The sequence below is a fragment of the Camellia sinensis genome, chromosome 3, assembly GCF_055761805.1.
Source record: "Camellia sinensis isolate YWXY chromosome 3, ASM5576180v1, whole genome shotgun sequence".
NCBI lineage: Eukaryota > Viridiplantae > Streptophyta > Magnoliopsida > Ericales > Theaceae > Camellia > Camellia sinensis.
The window spans coordinates 48,767,229-48,784,968 of NC_138963.1; the positions used below are offsets into that span (position 1 = coordinate 48,767,229).

General features: G+C 41.5%; 1 protein-coding gene across 2 annotated transcripts; it reads right to left on the bottom strand.

Annotated features, from left to right (window-relative positions):
* Positions 1-15,329: 15,329 nt before the first annotated feature.
* Positions 15,330-17,268, bottom strand: LOC114298098 (uncharacterized). Of its 2 annotated transcripts, none has more exons than XM_082917625.1 (8): positions 17,038-17,268; positions 16,814-16,942; positions 16,473-16,727; positions 16,170-16,384; positions 15,913-16,014; positions 15,725-15,829; positions 15,576-15,642; positions 15,330-15,459 (listed from the first exon to the last, which is right to left on the bottom strand). In XM_082917625.1, the coding sequence occupies exons 2-8, from the start codon at positions 16,868-16,870 to the stop codon at positions 15,355-15,357; spliced, it is 906 nt and encodes a 301-aa protein (XP_082773751.1). In that variant the 5' UTR covers positions 16,871-16,942; positions 17,038-17,268; the 3' UTR covers positions 15,330-15,354. The 2 variants fall into 2 exon arrangements, with proteins under 2 accessions (XP_082773751.1, XP_082773750.1); XM_082917624.1 differs by having other exon boundaries at positions 15,913-16,086; positions 17,038-17,262.
* Positions 17,269-17,740: the final 472 nt, after the last annotated feature.

A 17,740-nucleotide genomic window follows, 5' to 3' on the forward strand; every position in this document is an offset into this window, starting at 1 on the left:
CATGCTTGCATGCATTGGCTTATCTTGTTTAACAATGATTTGGCAGCATTTTATAGCATGATTTTAGAGCTTATGTTGCATGCTTTTAGTCCATGAAGACCTCTTTCAAGTGTGCTTGAATGTTGCTTGCTTTGTACCTAAGGCTTGGACCATGACATGTGTATGTGTGCATGTGTGCTTAGCCTTCATTTTTGGGCATTTTGGCTACTGTTTTAGGCCTATTTTAGAGTTGCCTAATTCATGCATAAGTCCATCTTTCCATATATTTGCATCGCCATATGTATGCTTGTATGCTTGCATAAATGCCTTGCCATGCCATGTTGCATTCTTAGCTTGTATGCTTAGGTTGCATTGCATCTTGCATGCATGCCTTGTTCCTTGAATTGGTGATAGGAATTGGGCCTAATTTGTTTGATTGGTTTGCATGCATTTGAAATCAAAGTTGCATACTTGGTTCTTTGGGCCATCATGCATGGAAATGCGTGATTGGTGGTCCGAGAACCGAGGCACATGTCCCATTGAGTCATTACAATGATGAGAGACATGGTTGGTGCATACATGCCTTGAATTGTGCTGCCATGCCTTGTTTTGCCCTCTGTTCCTGTGAGTTGCAGGTTCTGCAGGCTTTCTTTGCCAACCGGCAGTGTAAGGTGCCGGCCGGCAACCTTTTCTCTGCCGACAGCTTCAATTTTGTGCCGATGGACACATACCAGTGCCGGTGATGATCCCACTCAGCCGGTGGTACTCTCCAGTGCCCAGGGATGTAACCCTGAGGTTTTGACAGCCTCCAGAGGAGTGAAGGAAGGAAAACAGAGGCAGCTTGTGCATGGCGGCGCGCTTCTCGAGGCGTTTTACTGTTTTCTTAGTCTATTTAATTTGTTAATTAAATTAGGCAATTTGTAATATTAATTAGCTTGCGTAGTTAATTAATTTGTAATATTTATTCGGTGCCTCCGAGCGAGGGCAAATCTGTAATAAGTGTGCGTGAGTGTGTGTATGTCTTCCAACCTCACGTCTTTCTTCACTTTTATTTACCTGCTTATCATGGTAGATTAAGGCATGTTTAAATTCAGCATACCTTATGCTATGCATGCGTGCATTCATGCATTTTGTATTACATGCATTAGGCTCGGTACATCACGCTAACTGCATTTGTACTTCAAATCAAAAGGTGAATATGTGATAATTGTGCATCTTCACATGACATGTTTAGGATAGCCGAGTCTATTCTAGCAACATTTTGTATGCAATGCATTAGACACTCAACATGGACTTGGATCATGCATGTTTGCTAACGAGTTCTTTGTTTTGGCACGGAGTACGATGTAAGTATTTCCGCTTTAGCATATCGCATGAGTGTGAATGTTGCCATGACAGCATGCTTAACATGTGGCTAGATGCTTATGTGTTATAAACTGCTTGGATGCCTGTGGGTGGAGGTTGGATTGTTTGAGTTGGAAAAACTCATTAAAATCCGTGTTTTTGCCTACTTGCGAGTAGCAAATTCCAAAGCATTTTCAAAACAAACGGATATGCAATGTTTCCTTTCCAAATTAGGCAATCTAGTCTATACTTGTTTGCTGCGCGCATAACATAGTAATTCTAGGCTAATAAATGGAATAAGAACACATAAAGTTTTCAAATACGGATATCACGGTTAGTAGAGGCCGGTCTTCGGACCGGGCGAAGGGGGGTGCTCATAGCTGACCTTCCCCGATCGTACCCAAGCTCCCGAGCCGAGACAACTCCGGTGATGACGGACATGTGGCCTTTGGCACCGAGTCAGGGTTTCCTAAATTCCCCCATTTTAAAATATTTAGGTGGCGACTCTGTATCTGGCAAAGCAGTCCATGTTTGGCACTACTTTTTCGAAAATCTGTTTCTCAAAATGATTTGCCAGATTTGGAGTCTTTGGTTCAGATTAAGAACCGCGACAACAAAAATCGCGAGTCCGAACTGTAGTAGCGTGAGGCCCCTCCGCGGGCGCGTCTACAGTTTCTGGAGACTCTGCTGGGGACTTTTAGAGAGCTTGACTCGAACTCATGATATCCTGTTTTGATTTCGCTTATGTGTTTCTTAGCATTGCATGTGCATTGGTTCGTCTAGGAACACAGTGTTTGCCATCTGCCATTCCTGAACGGTTTGTCGGAGGCTTGCCTTGTCAAGGCATGTCCATAAGGCTGACCGGCTATGGGCTCTGACAGCATGGGAACACAAACCCCGGTTTACCGGGGCACCCTTTTTGACCATTCGACCTAGTGCATGTTCGGATCCGTAGTGACCATTCCAAGTTAGGACAGGTTGCTTACCCGATGCTAAGTTGTTTGAAACCGCTGTGTGCGTAGTGAAACCCTAGCTCCTGACGAAATAGGACAGGGAAACCCTACCCCAACATAGGGGTGTTTTGGCTCTCACTTACTTGCTATGTGCTTTTAGAGTGTATCTCTACAGGAACGCATATACCAGTTTGTGAGTTTGAGTATCGGGCCCGAGGGCACCAGAATCAGTATTGTTGAGAATCAGTTATCAGGAATCAGTTATCCGCGGGTATCAGATTCAGCATTTTGGGAACAAAAATCTGGGAACAGTGATCAGCAGTAGGGTACAGTTGTTTGGCTACGCCCATATTCGATCAGTTTGAGGCTGAAATGCTGTTTATTTCTCCTTTCAGTTCAGAGAGTCGCAGAGTTGATACAGAATAGCCAGTGTCTCCCCTTTGCTGAGGCAGGACTTATGATGGCGCAGAATTCAGAAGAGACTGTGGTTATGACAGCCACATTAGGTCAAGGAATCAGTTTGCAGGGCGAGATCGATGGTGGTGCACCACATTCGCCCAGGTTGCCTGTTGCGCACCCGGTCTGGGCCTCCCAGCTATACCAGGTTCGCGAGCCTACTACATTTGAACTAATGAGGATGATCGAAGATCTTCAGAGAACTGTGGCAGATCTGGCCTTTGGGGTTTTGGCCCCATCATCAACCACATCACGTACCAGGGAGTTCATGTCTAAAGGCTCCCCAACTTTGGGATGGGTTGCATTGGAAGAAGGCCAATCTCTTGACAAAGTGGAAGCGACTGGTAAGAACAAGGTAAGAGCAGGCATTGGTCCTCATGAACACCTTCGGCGGGATATTGAGGCTTTGAAAGCTGAGGGACTGAACAAAGAGCAAGTCCTCGCGGTTGTCACAAAAACTGCGGATGACACTTTCGCCACTCAGAATGAGAGCACTCTGAATCAAGGGCAAGCCGGGAGAAGGGCCTTTGTACCAGGAATGTTCCCTTCAGCCCTAATCCCGTGCTCGGAAACGATCGGCAAACCCAGTCAACACCTGCCAATCCCTTTGCTGGTGCATCCAGCAAAACTCCACAAACCTCAAAACACCCACCTCGAGGTCAGAGGGTGTTCGCACCATTGTACATGTCTCTATCAGCGTCCTTGAGGGTCCTGATTAAAGAGGGGGATCTGAAACCCCTGGAGCCGCGATCACTGCCAGATAGACTTCTTTCCTCCCATGATCCGGCCAAGTACTGTGCCTTTCATCAGCAAGTTGGCCATGTCACTGATAGGTGTTTCCGTCTTCGCCACGAAATACAAGATCTGATTGACAATGAGGTCATCGTCGCACCAACTCAGTAAAGTCTATCACCACTGGATCAGTGAACTCGGAGGATAGTACGAATATGTGATCAGGGAATGAACCACCTGTGGGCGGCACTCAGTTTACTCCAGATGTGGCGTGTGGCACGCACTGTTTTGAGCATTTGCGAATGCTGGTTTTTGTAGCTTCTGACTTGGGTATTGGGTCAGTCTTCTCAATTTGTATTGAGTCAGTCTTTTCATACTGAGTCAGTCGGGTCTGTCTTGTTGTATCGAGTCAGTCCTGTTCTGTTAAAGTCGGGTGATTCCGGGGGTGTCACTTCGGATATCACTATTTTGCTTTGTGTTTGTCCTTTTGAGTCTGTTTCTGCCAGGGAGCCAGTTGTGCCAACAGATTTGAATGAACAGCAGTGATTTTCACACTCTTGTGTTTGCTTCTGCCGTGTGCCAGTTGTGCCAGAAGTATTGAATGGAATGACAGTGCTCTTCGCCTGCCTTTTCTGTGCCTTGAAATCATTGTATCGACCTAAGTTTTTTCAAAACTTTTTTTTTTAACACTGCGGTGAAAACAAAGAGGAAGGAATTCCTCGGGATTTGCAAAATTTTGATCATTTGAGAGAAAGAGAGGCGTGCTAAGCCCTTAATGAATGAGATCATGTTTGTTAATGTGAGTACTGAGAAGGATCCTGGCCTGATCCAGATTGGTCCCACACTGTCTTCAGCGCGAGCGATTTGTCGCTTTCTTAAAAACTTTCGAAAAATGTTTTGCGCAGTCCTGTGAAGACTTGTGTGGAATCGCTCTTGAGATTGTGCAGCCTAGGATCGCTCTCAGCCTCAAGATTCTGTCCATTTGTTTTCAAACCTCGGACTTAAATTCAGAATGTTCAATGGTCAACCGCCATATGAGGCCTGTGTGGCCAGATTCGAAGCAGCCCTCGGACAAGAGGCAAGAAAGTCAGATCAAGAAGATTAGACCTCATCAGAAGAAGCTTGCAAAGCTAGAACAGAAGTACCCTTCAAACTAGGGGCAAAGATGTCAGACGTGCTCGAAGAGCCGAAGATGAGTCCTCTTGCAAATCAACAGCCACTCTCCTGGACACGGATGGCTTCAAAACCCTACAACCATTTGGCATGGACCAAACTACGCTTTTACCCTTTGAGAGGCTCGCTGGGCCGAAAACCCGGAAGGGCGACCCAGGCAAAAGTTAGAGCAAGAGAAAAATACAAAAAAGAACAAAAAATGAAAAAAAAATGCAAAGAAAAGAACAAAAAAGAAAATAAATCAAAAAGGAAATGAAATGAAAAGAAATGAAAAGAAAAGAAATGAAAAGAATTGAAAAGAAAAGAAAAACAAAGCTCGCAAGGTCGAAAACCCGCATCGGGCGCCTTGGAAAAAGTTAGAGCTTAAAAAAAAGAGAGGTTAAATACCCGAGTGTACCTTAACCCGGAACTACGTAAGGCTTGATTCCTATGTTTGGGATACGTAGGCAACTTCATCTTGAAGTCCAGCCACAAGCACTTCAAATTCAACTGTGTCCATGTGATGGTTCTAGTCATCTTTGTCTTTTCTGTATCCGGGAGTTCGGTTGCAATCATCGCTCTGAGGACTGATTACAATACACTACGGGGCCATTCAGACAAGGGGCAACTTTCCGTTGCCATTCAATGCGCTGCGGTGCCATGCAAACAAGGGGCAACTTTCCGTTGCCATGTAGCTCTCTTCGAGCAAGGGGGCAATTTTCCTCCAAATCCGAGGTTGTGCGTCTCAAGAGTGGGTTCCGTGCTTGTTAAGCATTGGCCGTTTGCAAAAGTAGTTTTTGAGAATTTTTACTAAAGTTGACTACTTTTCTCGAAAATTGTTCCATCTTTTCCAAAAACTGGACCATTTCTTGGACCCAAAAAGGAAAATTTTCGGTGCTCATAGCCTGACTTGCATGATTTCAAATCAAAAATCGAACAAGTTTGTTAATCTAACTCTCATATTGGTCAAAAATTGTTTTCGTAGAAAACAAAATAAAAAAATGGTCAAAATGATGAACTAGGGGCACAGTTGAGTCAGGCTTCCTGTCTTTTCCCCATTTTCAACATACTTGCCAAGAAGGGCACTCTACCTGCCAGAAAAGGGCACAACTGAAGTCAACAACAAAGGGCTAAAAGCTCTCTCATCCTCCAAGCAACGAGGAATCAAGTCAAGTACGAAGCACGAACTGGAATGGGGCAAGATATTCCACTCCCTCATCTGGACAGATCTAACCACGTCCAAACTCCCCAGCAGGGCATCAGCAACCGATGTTAACTGCAGATTTGCTACACACCCAGTTGTAGCACAACCCCTCTATGGGAGAAACTTACTGTTGTGAACAAGAGTCTGGTAAAATACCAGGGGCAAGAGCCCACAATTTCCAGCTTATCCATCAACCACCCAGGGGAGGGATGAAAAACGAGAGATTAAAGAATAGAGAGATGTGCGCTGAGAGAAAAAGCGAGAAAAGGGTTTTGAGAGAAAAACCGAGCTTGAGAGCCGAGTGATGTGAGAATCACAAATAAGAAAGGGTGGGAATAATACCCGGTGAAACAGGCTCCCTGTGCACGTCTGTGTGTCGTGTCTTTTGTTTTGTTTGTCTCGATTCTTGCTTTGAGTCGTTCCGAGCGTGTCTCGACGTGTTTAGGTTGTTTACCTTTTGTTTTCCGTTGTTGAGTCTTTCTCGCTGTGTTCAGTCGTAGGCTCAATGCCTGGTCGAAAACTCATCTCTCAATTTCAAAAATAAATCGTTTTGTGCTCAGAGTGCTGTGCCATCCTTCACGTTTGTGCAAAACAAGATTCTTTTTTCCATAAAACTGCAGGGTCCACCCCCGATAAGTGTGAACGGTGAAACCAGGACCTATCTGAAGCTATGATAGTTCCAGACTTCAAAGCAAAAACAAAAGAGCGAAAATCGAAGTATCTGAGTTTGTGTCAACTTCAGAAAATTCCGTGATTGTACTCCGGACGTACCTCTTCAGGGCCTTGTCAATGCTCCGAAATATGAGTGTACCTCTACCTCAAGCGCAAGATCAATCCTGCTTCAAGGTTATACACTCTTCCACTTACATTGTTATGCATCCACTTCACTTGCATTGTAATGCATTATACCTATCAAGTTTCTTCCTCAGTCATGCACGATATTGTATGCACGGTTCAGTCAAAGAAGTTCCGTTTTAAGGACATTCACTTTTGTGTATCAATCACACACACTCACTTTAGTGTATCAATCACACTTCATTGGCCTTAGTGTATCAATCACACTTCATTTGCCTTAGTGTATCAATCACACTTTACTCGCTTTGAGTATCTATCACCCACATTCTCATTTAGTGTATCAATCACACTCTGTTCACATAGTGCATCTATCACACTTTGTGTTCATTTTTAGTGTATCAATCACACTGTGTTCACTTTTAGTGTATCAATCACACTCTGTTCACATAGTGCATCTATCACACTTTGTGTTCACTTTTAGTGTATCAATCACACTCTCTTCACTTAGTGTATCAATCACACTTCTTTCATTTTGTGTATCTATCACACACATTCTCGTTTTTTGTATCACACTTTCAGTGTATCAATCACACTTCATTGATTTAGTGTATCAATCACACTCTGTTCACATAGTGCATCTATCACACTTTGTGTTCACTTTCAGTGTATCAATCACACTTCATTGATTTAGTGTATCAATCACACTCTGTTCACATAGTGCATCTATCACACTTTGTGTTCACTTTTAGTGTATCAATCACACTCTGTTCACTAAGTGCATCTATCACACTTTGTGTTCACTTTTAGTGTATCAATCACACTCTGTTCACATAGTACATCTATCACAATTTGTGTTCACTTTTAGTGTATCAATCACACTCTGTTCACATAGTGCATCTATCACACTTTGTGTTCATTTTTAGTGTATCAATCACACTGTGTTCACTTTTAGTGTATCAATCACACTCTGTTCACATAGTGCATCTATCACACTTTGTGTTCACTTTTAGTGTATCAATCACACTCTCTTCACTTAGTGTATCAATCACACTTCTTTCATTTTGTGTATCTGTCACACACATTCTCGTTTTTTGTATCACACTTTCAGTGTATCAATCACACTTCATTGATTTAGTGTATCAATCCCACTCTGTTCACATAGTGCATCTATCACACTTTGTGTTCACTTTCAGTGTATCAATCACACTTCATTGATTTAGTGTATCAATCACACTCTGTTCACATAGTGCATCTATCACACTTTGTGTTCACTTTTAGTGTATCAATCACACTCTGTTCAAATAGTACATCTATCACACTTTGTGTTCACTTTTAGTGTATCAATCACACTCTGTTCACATAGTGCATCTATCACACTTTGTGCTCATTTTTAGTGTATCAATCACACTGTGTTCACTTTTAGTGTATCAATCACACTATGTTCACATAGTGCATCTATCACACTTTGTGTTCACTTTTAATGTATCAATCACACTCTGTTCACATAGTGCATCTATCACACGTTGTGTTCATTTTCAGTATATCAATCATACTTTGTTCACACTGTGCATCTATCACACTTTGTGTTCGCTTTTAGTGTATCAATCACACTCTGTTCACATAGTGCATCTATCACACTTTGTGTTCCCTTTTAGTATATCTATCATACTTGCTCACTAAGTGCATCTATCACACTTTGTGTTTGCTTTCAGTATATCTATCATACTTGCTCACTAAGTGCATCTATCACACTTCTTGTTCGCTTTCAGTATATCTATCATACTTTGTTCACTTAGTGCATCTATCACACTTTGTGTTCACCTTTAGTATATCTATCATACCTTGTTCACTTAGTGCATCTATCACACTTTGTGTTCACCCTTTGTGTATCTATCACACTATGCTCACCATACTCGTTTAGTGTATCTATCACACGCTCAACTACTGTATGTATCACATGCTGCTTCATATAGTGTATCTATCACATGCTCGCTTTGTGTATCAATCACACACGTTCGCTTTGTGTATCAATCACACACTCTCACTTTGTGTATCTATCATACTTGTTCACTAGGTGCGTCTATCACACTTTGTGTTCACCTTTTGTGTATCCATCACACTTGTTCACTTAGTGCATCTATCACACTTTGTGCACACCTTTTGTGTATCTATCACACGCTCACACTTTGCCTCATATAGTGTATCCATCACACTAGCTTCACCTTTTATGTATCTATCACACTATGCTCACTTTGTGTATCTATCACACGTTCACTTTGTGTATCCATCACACGCTCCCTTTGTGCATCCACCACACACGGTTGCTTAGTGTATCTATCACATATTTGCTCAGTGTATCCATCACACTTGTTTCGCTTTGTGTATCTATCACACTTTGCTTTGCTTAGCATATCAATCACACTTTATTCGTGTTAGCATGTCCATCACACTCTCTTCACTATGTGTATCTATCACGCATGTTTGTCCACTTAGTGTATCTATCACACTCTGTTCACTTTTGTGTATCTAACGCACATGTTCGTGAGAATTGCATAATTCTCTTACATCCTTTCTGCATTGTAGTGTAGTTTGGTGTATGCTAGCTTAAAACTGTCGCATGTTTGCTTCGTTACAGCTTTCTTTGCATGATCATAAGTTATGCTCGGCTTCGTGCATTGTCTTGCATTTTGCCCCTGCCTCCGGGCGCATACCTTGTTTGTCTTGCATGTTTGTCTAAGTCTTCGGCCTTGTCAAAAATGGGTCGTCTCTGGACTTTGACATTCACTCCCGTCATTGTTATGACTTTCGAGTTCTGTCAAAGAGGGGCAACTGTAGACACCCCATTTTTGACCGTCCTCAAGACTTGGACGTCACCGTTTGAACACTCGGTGATCATCCATGTTTGTGTTCGTTTGGAGTTCCCGGAGGTCTCGGCTACGCGCCTTGTCTCAGGATCTCCGAACTCGACCATTTAGTGTCTGGTTTTGCACCAAACACTTGTGTTTTGCCTTGGAAGGGCAGGGTAGGGCTTGTAGACCATCCCCACCCACCATCGGCAGTGGCTAGAGGCCACCGGCTGGTTTTTGTCTCCACCGGCAATGTAGTTTGCCGGCCGGCACTATTTGTTGCCGGTCAGCACTATTTTGTGCCGGTCGGCACTCTTTTTGGCCAAGATGGCATTTTTGGCCGGCCGGTTACTGTGCAGTTGCTTTTTGAGATATTTTTAGGTAGCTGTATTGCAGTGACTTTCCCTCCATACACGTGTATGGAGGGATGGCCCTCTAGTTTTGCTTAACTTGTAAGTTTTGCAAGTTTGGTAAAGGAGGGAGATAGAGGCTCTCTCTTGGGGCTAAGGTAAGAGACTTTAGACATTTTAGAGAGGAAAAAACACAGAGAGAAACTCTGGTTTTAGGGTTTGAGTTGTATACATATCCTATCTCTATATCTACTCTTGTGTGTGTTTTAGTCCATACTATTGCACACAAGCACCAAGTGTTTCACCTTCCTCTTGAAACTAGGGTTCTAAAGGCTTGTTCTTGAGTTTCTTGACTGGTTTGGAGCCAAAGTAGGCCATTGGAGCATCATTTGTGAAGAAGGCTTCAAGGGTGAGAATCTAGTCCCATTTTCCCCCATTTTTGCATTGATTTTATACCTATCTTAGAGCTGTTTTTGTGCTTATTGTATAACATAAAAAAGTTCTGTTTTTAGGCCCTCTTTATTGTTTATTAAGAGTGTTTTGTTGTTTAAGGGTTGTTGACCACCCTTAGGCCTCTAAAGGCCTCATTTTGAGCCATTTTGTGCTAGCTCCGGGATTTTGGTGTTGAGGTCTCTTCACCACTGAAATCTTGAGGGATTTCAGTGGTGAAGATGATGCCTTGAAGTCCCAAGAAGGAGAGGGCCACCCCCTCTCCTTGTTGTCCTTGAAAAGGACATATTTTGGCCTCTTAAGGAAGCCTATGCTTGAGTGTGTGTTGAGCATGTTTGGTTTGTTTTTCATGCTTATATACCTATAATATAACATGATTTTAAGTTGGTTTTGGAACTCCATGCATGCTTAGTTGCCATGTAATGCCTTGTTTATGCCTTAACATGTCTTAGGTTGTTAGCCTTAGTTGGAGCATGTTTTAGGCTTAGTCTTGTGAAGATTATGTGCTTATTTTGCCATGTTTTAGATCTGTCCCTAAGTGTTTGGGTCGATTTTGGCATGCTTGATATAGCTCCTTTGTGTTTGGGTTTGTTAGCCTTGAGTATGTGCATGTGTAACATGACATCTTTGCATCGAATTGGTGATTTGGGGTCCCTCCACATGTTATTTCAGTCCCATTTCCATGCTTGTTTGATTGCCTTGCATGCCTCTTTAATGCTTTGGAAGCATGTGTTGTATGCTCCATGTTTTGACCATAGTGCATGCCTTGAAATTGAGCCACTTAGATGCCATCTAAGTAGTCCATTAGCCTTGCTTTAACATGCTAAAAATCTGTTTTTTTTAGTTGTTCGATGCATGCCATGATTGTTGTGCTAAAGGTGCTTCAAAGCCCCTTTGAATTGCCTCAGGTATTTGGACCATGCTTGCATGCATTGGCTTATCTTGTTTAACAATGATTTGGCATCATTTTATAGCATGATTTTAGAGCTTATGTTGCATGCTTTTAGTCCATGAAGACCTCTTTCAAGTGTGCTTGAATGTTGCTTGCTTTGTACCTAAGGCTTGGACCATGACATGTGTATGTGTGCATGTGTGCTTAGCCTTCATTTTTGGGCATTTTGGCTACTGTTTTAGGCCTATTTTAGAGTTGCCTAATTCATGCATAAGTCCATCTTTCCATATATTTGCATCGCCATATGTATGCTTGTATGCTTGCATAAATGCCTTGCCATGCCATGTTGCATTCTTAGCTTGTATGCCTAGGTTGCATTGCATCTTGCATGCATGCCTTGTTCCTTGAATTGGTGATAGGAATTGGGCCTAATTTGTTTGATTGGTTTGCATGCATTTGAAATCAAAGTTGCATACTTGGTTCTTTGGGTCATCATGCATGGAAATGCGTGATTGGTGGTCCGAGAACCGAGGCACATGTCCCGTTGAGTCATTACAATGATGAGAGACATGGTTGGTGCATACATGCCTTGAATTGTGCTGCCATGCCTTGTTTTGCCCTCTGTTGCTATGAGTTGCAGGTTCTGCAGGCTTTCTTTGCCGACCGGCAGTGTAAGGTACCGGCCGACAACCTTTTCTCTGCCGGCAGCTTCAATTTTGTGCCGATGGACACATACCAGTGCCGGTGATGATCCCACTCAGCCGGTGGTACTCTCCAGTGCCCAGGGATGTAACCCTGAGGTTTTGACAGCCTCCAGAGGAGTGAAGGAAGGAAAACAGAGGCAGCTTGTGCATGGCGGCGCGCTTCTCGAGGCGTTTTACTATTTTCTTAGTCTATTTAATTTGTTAATTGAATTAGGCAATTTGTAATATTAATTAGCTTGCATAGTTAATTAATTTGTAATATTTATTCGGTCCCTCCGAGCGAGGGCAAATCTGTAATAAGTGTGCGTGAGTGTGTGTATGTCTTCCAACCTCACGTCTTTCTTCCCTTTTATTTACCTGCTTATCATGATAGATTAGGGCATGTTTAAATTCAGCATACCTTATGCTATGCATGCGTGCATTCATGCATTTTGTATTACATGCATTAGGCTCGGTACATCACGTTAACTGCATTTGTACTTCAAATCAAAAGGTGAATATGTGATAATTGTGCATCTTCACATGACATGTTTAGGATAGCCGAGCCTATTCTAGCAACATTTTGTATGCGATGCATTAGACACTCAACATGGACTTGGATCATGCATGTTTGCTAACGAGTTCTTTGTTTTGGCACGGAGTACGATGTAAGTATTTCCGCTTTAGCATATCGCATGAGTGTGAATGTTGCCATGACAGCATGCTTAACATGTGGCTAGATGCTTATGTGTTATAAACTGCTTGGATGCCTGTGGGTGGAGGTTGGATTGTTTGAGTTGGAAAAACTCGTTAAAATCCGTGTTTTAGCCTACTTGCGAGTAGCAAATTCCAAAGCATTTTCAAAACAAACGGATATGCAATGTTTCCTTTCCAAATTAGGCAATCTAGTCTATACTTGTTTGCTGCGCACATAACATAGTAATTCTAGGCTAATAAATGGAATAAGAACACATAAAGTTTTCAAATACAGATATCACGGTTAGTAGAGGCCGGTCTTCGGACCGAGCGAAAGGGGGTGCTCATAGCTGACCTTCCCCGATCGTACCCAAGCTCCCGAGCCGAGACAACTCCGGTGATGACGGACATGTGGCCTTCGGCACCGAGTCAGGGTTTCCTAAATTCTCCCATTTTAAAATATTTAGGTGGCGACTCTGTATCTGGCAAAGCAGTCCACGTTTGGCACTACTTTTTCAAAAATCTGTTTCTCAAAACGATTTGCCAGATTTGGACTCTTTGGTTCAGATTAAGAACCGCGGCAACAAAAATCGCGAGTCCGAACTGTAGTAGCGTAAGGCCCCTCCGCGGGCGCGTCTACAGGTTGCCAAGATAATTGCTGGCCTCCCACCCTCCAGTGACCTCCTTGGTGATAAAACAGAGGCACCTGCCAAAAATGAACGAAAAGCAATGCAAAACGAATGCTCAGGGGCCAAAACACGCAGTTCGGGGTCCCGAAAATGGGCTGCCAAGCACCGAAAGTGGCGTTCGGCCACGAAGTGGGTTTCTCAGGCCCCAGTGTCCCTTGAAAGGGAGAAAATAAGATGTATGCCAAAATTTAGAGTAAACGGAGATGGTTAAGCGGTCCCGAACCGAGGCACACGGCCAACGGTCCCGAAAAACCAGAAACCGGACTCCGAAATGGGCAAAATGGCCTGCGGCCACAAAATGTAGCCCACGGCCACTGAGAGATGGTCTACAGGACCTCTCCCTCCCCTCAGGAAAAGAAACAGAGAAAACCGAGTCTGGTTCACAAACCGAGGCAAGGCACAGAAGAGGGTTCGGAAGTCCGGAGGCAGGGCTCGCAGCCAAGACTCTGAAACTTCTGAACGAGCACAACATGCAATATCACCAAGTGCTCAACTGGTGACGTCTGAGTCTCAAGGTCGGTCAAAAATGGGGTGTCTACAACTTTCAAACAAATTCACATGCATACAGATGATCTCGGCATCTTTCAAAACCAAGCTAAATCAAAACAAGACACTATTTCTCATCTCGGGAAGACATGCTGGGCGACTACCAGCTCTAGGCCGAGGTCCCACACCTCCTTGCCGAGGTGTTGCCTCGATGGCCACATTCAAGGAAATGAGGTCAGGAAAAACTGGGTTTCCCTCTCTAGAAGAGCATGAGCATGAAGAATGATGAATGTGAGGAAGATGAATGCAAGACCATCATTTGCTATTACAAAATCTGAGATTTCATGCTATGAATTCAAATACATGAACCTGGGTACCCATATTCAAGGATCTTGCGAAAACAGACACAAAACATGAATTTTTAAGGCAAACTTTCGGATCAAACAAGACTTTTTCTTCAAGAACACATGAACACTATTTCCTCTTTCTAAAACCAACTTCAAATCAATGCATGACGTGCAGAACAGGTTCGATCGTGCAATGCGGCTGGATGATCAATAAGAGCAACAAGAGTGAATCAAGAATCTAGCCTCAACACACGAATCTAATAGTTTGATTCCAGAAATCAAGCTCGAAAGTCTACTCTCACTCTAAGACTTCTTCTTCTTCCTAGAGCCTCTCTCTCTACAAGGCAAAGATGTAATACAGAAAATGTATATTTTTCTGGGTCTGCCGACTGAATTAACACTCAGCTGGGACACGTGGCACTACTGGGTTGGTTCTTCTCAGAAGGTGGCTGAGTGAAAAGACAAGATTATGACAAGGTGTGTTCAACAAGCAAGATGCATGGGCACTCTGGCGGGTAATGATCTCGGCTAAGAACAAGACATCGGCAAGTAAGGGGACAATGATCTCGGCTAGGAAGGACAACACTTGACTAAGCTGTGCCACACCTTGGCCTAGATGTGCCACATCTTGATCTAGGTCACACCACTCCGGGACAAGATCACTTAGGTGCAAAGGTGACATCTCGGCCCAGATACACACATCTCGGCCTTAGTGATGAACACCTCGGCCTAGATAATGACATCTCGGCCAAAATGTCTGGGCGAAGGTGGAGGTCAGCCAAAGTGGTTTCAAGGTGGTTCTGGCTTTAAGGTGGCCTCGGCTAGACTCACCAGAAAGAACAAGGCTCAACAAGTAAATTTCACATACGTACAAACCAAGACAAAAATCTCATTCTAGTTAAGACAAGTCAAGAAAATTCACTACTGTAACTAAGCAAAACAAGATTATACAAATGCTCATGCCCGAGGCTAAGGTGGGGAATGAGGGTCACTACAGTCATAAAAACAAATATACATAGAATCAACAAATCTAAAATGAAATCTAGAAGTGATTATATATTCTTTACCAACTAAAGAAATTGTTGATTAGTAATTTAAAGAACGGAAGTTATATCATACTTACGTTGGATTTCAACTCATATTCTTTAGTACGAAATTAATCCATTCAACTCGTACTTCATCAAGTTCGGTTTCCGTGTAAGTCTTTTTTCCATTGAACCGCAAGAGGTATTTACAAACAATTAGATAATGAAGAAGATGTACAAGTATCATGAGTATAATAGTAATAAAAGTTTAGAATTTATCTCACATTTTGTTTTCTTAGGATGCTTTGATCTCTAATGAGGTCTTTCATATACCGCATTACATAAAACCCACATTCCACGTTTGTAGGTTGTTGCGGGGACTACATAAAAGCATTTTCATTATTATTAGAAGCTATATATAAAGTGTTATGATCAAGCTGAACAATCATTTGCATAATGTAAGTATGATAAAATTAGAGAAAATGATATTGATTACCTGAACTACTTTCCAAATTGGATTGGTCTTCCTCCTCCTTTGGGTAGTTTCATAAATTTTCAAAGCACTTTACAAAAGAAATTCCAAATGTCAAAATATTTTTAGAGTAACTCAAATTCCTTTAAAATGTAAGAACTAGCCAAACTTACGTGTTTATTACAATTTCAAAGCTTGTGTTTATTTTAGAATTAATCGGATCAAGTAAGTACACAATCATCAATGTTAGATCAATGACTAACAATATCCAATGGTACCTACAATTGAACAAGTCAGAAGTATAAGCTTAATAAGTTTTTTATCATTTGAACACATGAAATAAATAGTTTTAGATAATTACCCAATATTATAAGGAATTAAAACCAATTGTTCTAGCATAGCCTCCTCTAATCTTCTTGCAAGCAACACTGATTTTGATTTCTCCCCAGCCATAGTTTTTCCACTAACGACACAAGGGTTAACAAATACAAATTGTTTCCTCCAATTGGAAGCCTTCAACACTTGATGGAGATGACTAATAAAGTAAACAAATTTTAATTAAATTCGTAATTCATAAAATCTGCAGAAATAACTATTGATGTAGCAAATTTTCCTTACCTTATGTACAACATGATACATGTAACAGATAATTCTTTTACATGACATATGTACTCCATGTCTACTCTTTGCAGTTGGATATTGTTCTCCTCCCCAAATATGTCTTTCTCTAGTGGAATGTCTATGGCTTCATCATACTTGATATGCTCAACTAATGAAACAAAAGATTGAATGGACTCTTGATATTTTCCACATTCAACATTAATTGAAGCTCCCTAAGTTTAAAATTTTCAAAATAAACAAATATAAGTCAACTTTAACTTCAAGAAATTGTAACAAAGTTTCTAAGTTTAAATATTTTACCTCATCACCGACCAATACAAGATTTTTGGGCCAAGCAACAAAAAATCCCACTGCTTCTCCAACAATAAACATCTCATCTGGGATAGGTATAGAAAGAGGGGCATCTTTTTGAATAACAACTTCAATAGACACACGTACATTGGATTCTCCTAATGGCACCATATGAATGGCTTCATTGTGTTCAATTCTCTCATACACCGTACCATGAGCAACAATATTTTCAATGGAACCTATCGCGAGTTTACATGGTTTGCCCTATAACACAAAGTTAAAAATGTAACTTCTAATAATATCACTAACGATATTAGAAATTATAACATCAATAGATAAAAACTACACACCTTTCTCTTATTTTGTTTAGGATCTTGAGGTGGAATGTCGTCCTTAGTTCTCACCATATTTTCTGCTAATAAAGAATCATGCTGAAAATTGCCTCTACCACCACTGTTCAATGTGTTTGAACATTTGCTCTATAACAAACACATAGATAACAACAAAAGCACTAATAAAATTACTAACAGTATTAGAAAATATAACAACTTTAGGTGTTCTAAATGCTACACACCTTTATAATCTTTTGGGTAAGAGCTTGGGGTGGAATGTCATCCTTAGTTCTCACTCTATTTTCTGTTAAGAGAAAATCAGGCTAAAAATTTCCTTCATAACCACTTCTCATGATGTTTGAACTAACATGTTCAGATTCTGGTGTATATGGTATTTGTTGTTCCACTGCACTAAGCCTGGCTTGCAATTGTACCACCACTGCCTCAAGATCATTACACTTCTTCTCCCAATGTGGCTGATTCCCACGTCTAAGCAAGTGAAAGTAGGTGCTAGGTGTGACAGAATTTCCTACACCCCTTACTCAACTAGAAGATTCAGGAGTTCCCAATGCCATAGTAAGAATGTCATTGCATCCTTCAATCTTTAAACTCCCATCTCTTTTTTGTTTGGTCAACTCATCTTACAATATTACATTACTATATAAGAAAGATGAACAGTTAAGATAATATAAAATAAATGCAATCAGTACACACAAATAACTTACAATTCTCGCAGTTTGTTCCATAATTGTCTTGTCATCATATTCTCCATTTTTATTTTGACGAGCCTTTTTCCATAGAACGCTTCTGTCCAAATATTTAGTAGATCCGGTCATATGCTTCTGTCAATTAAACATACATCAATTTTTCAAAATAATGATATCAAAATTGTTATTAAATAATAAAATTTATAACCACTTACATTGTCTTCTTGAAAGCGAGCAT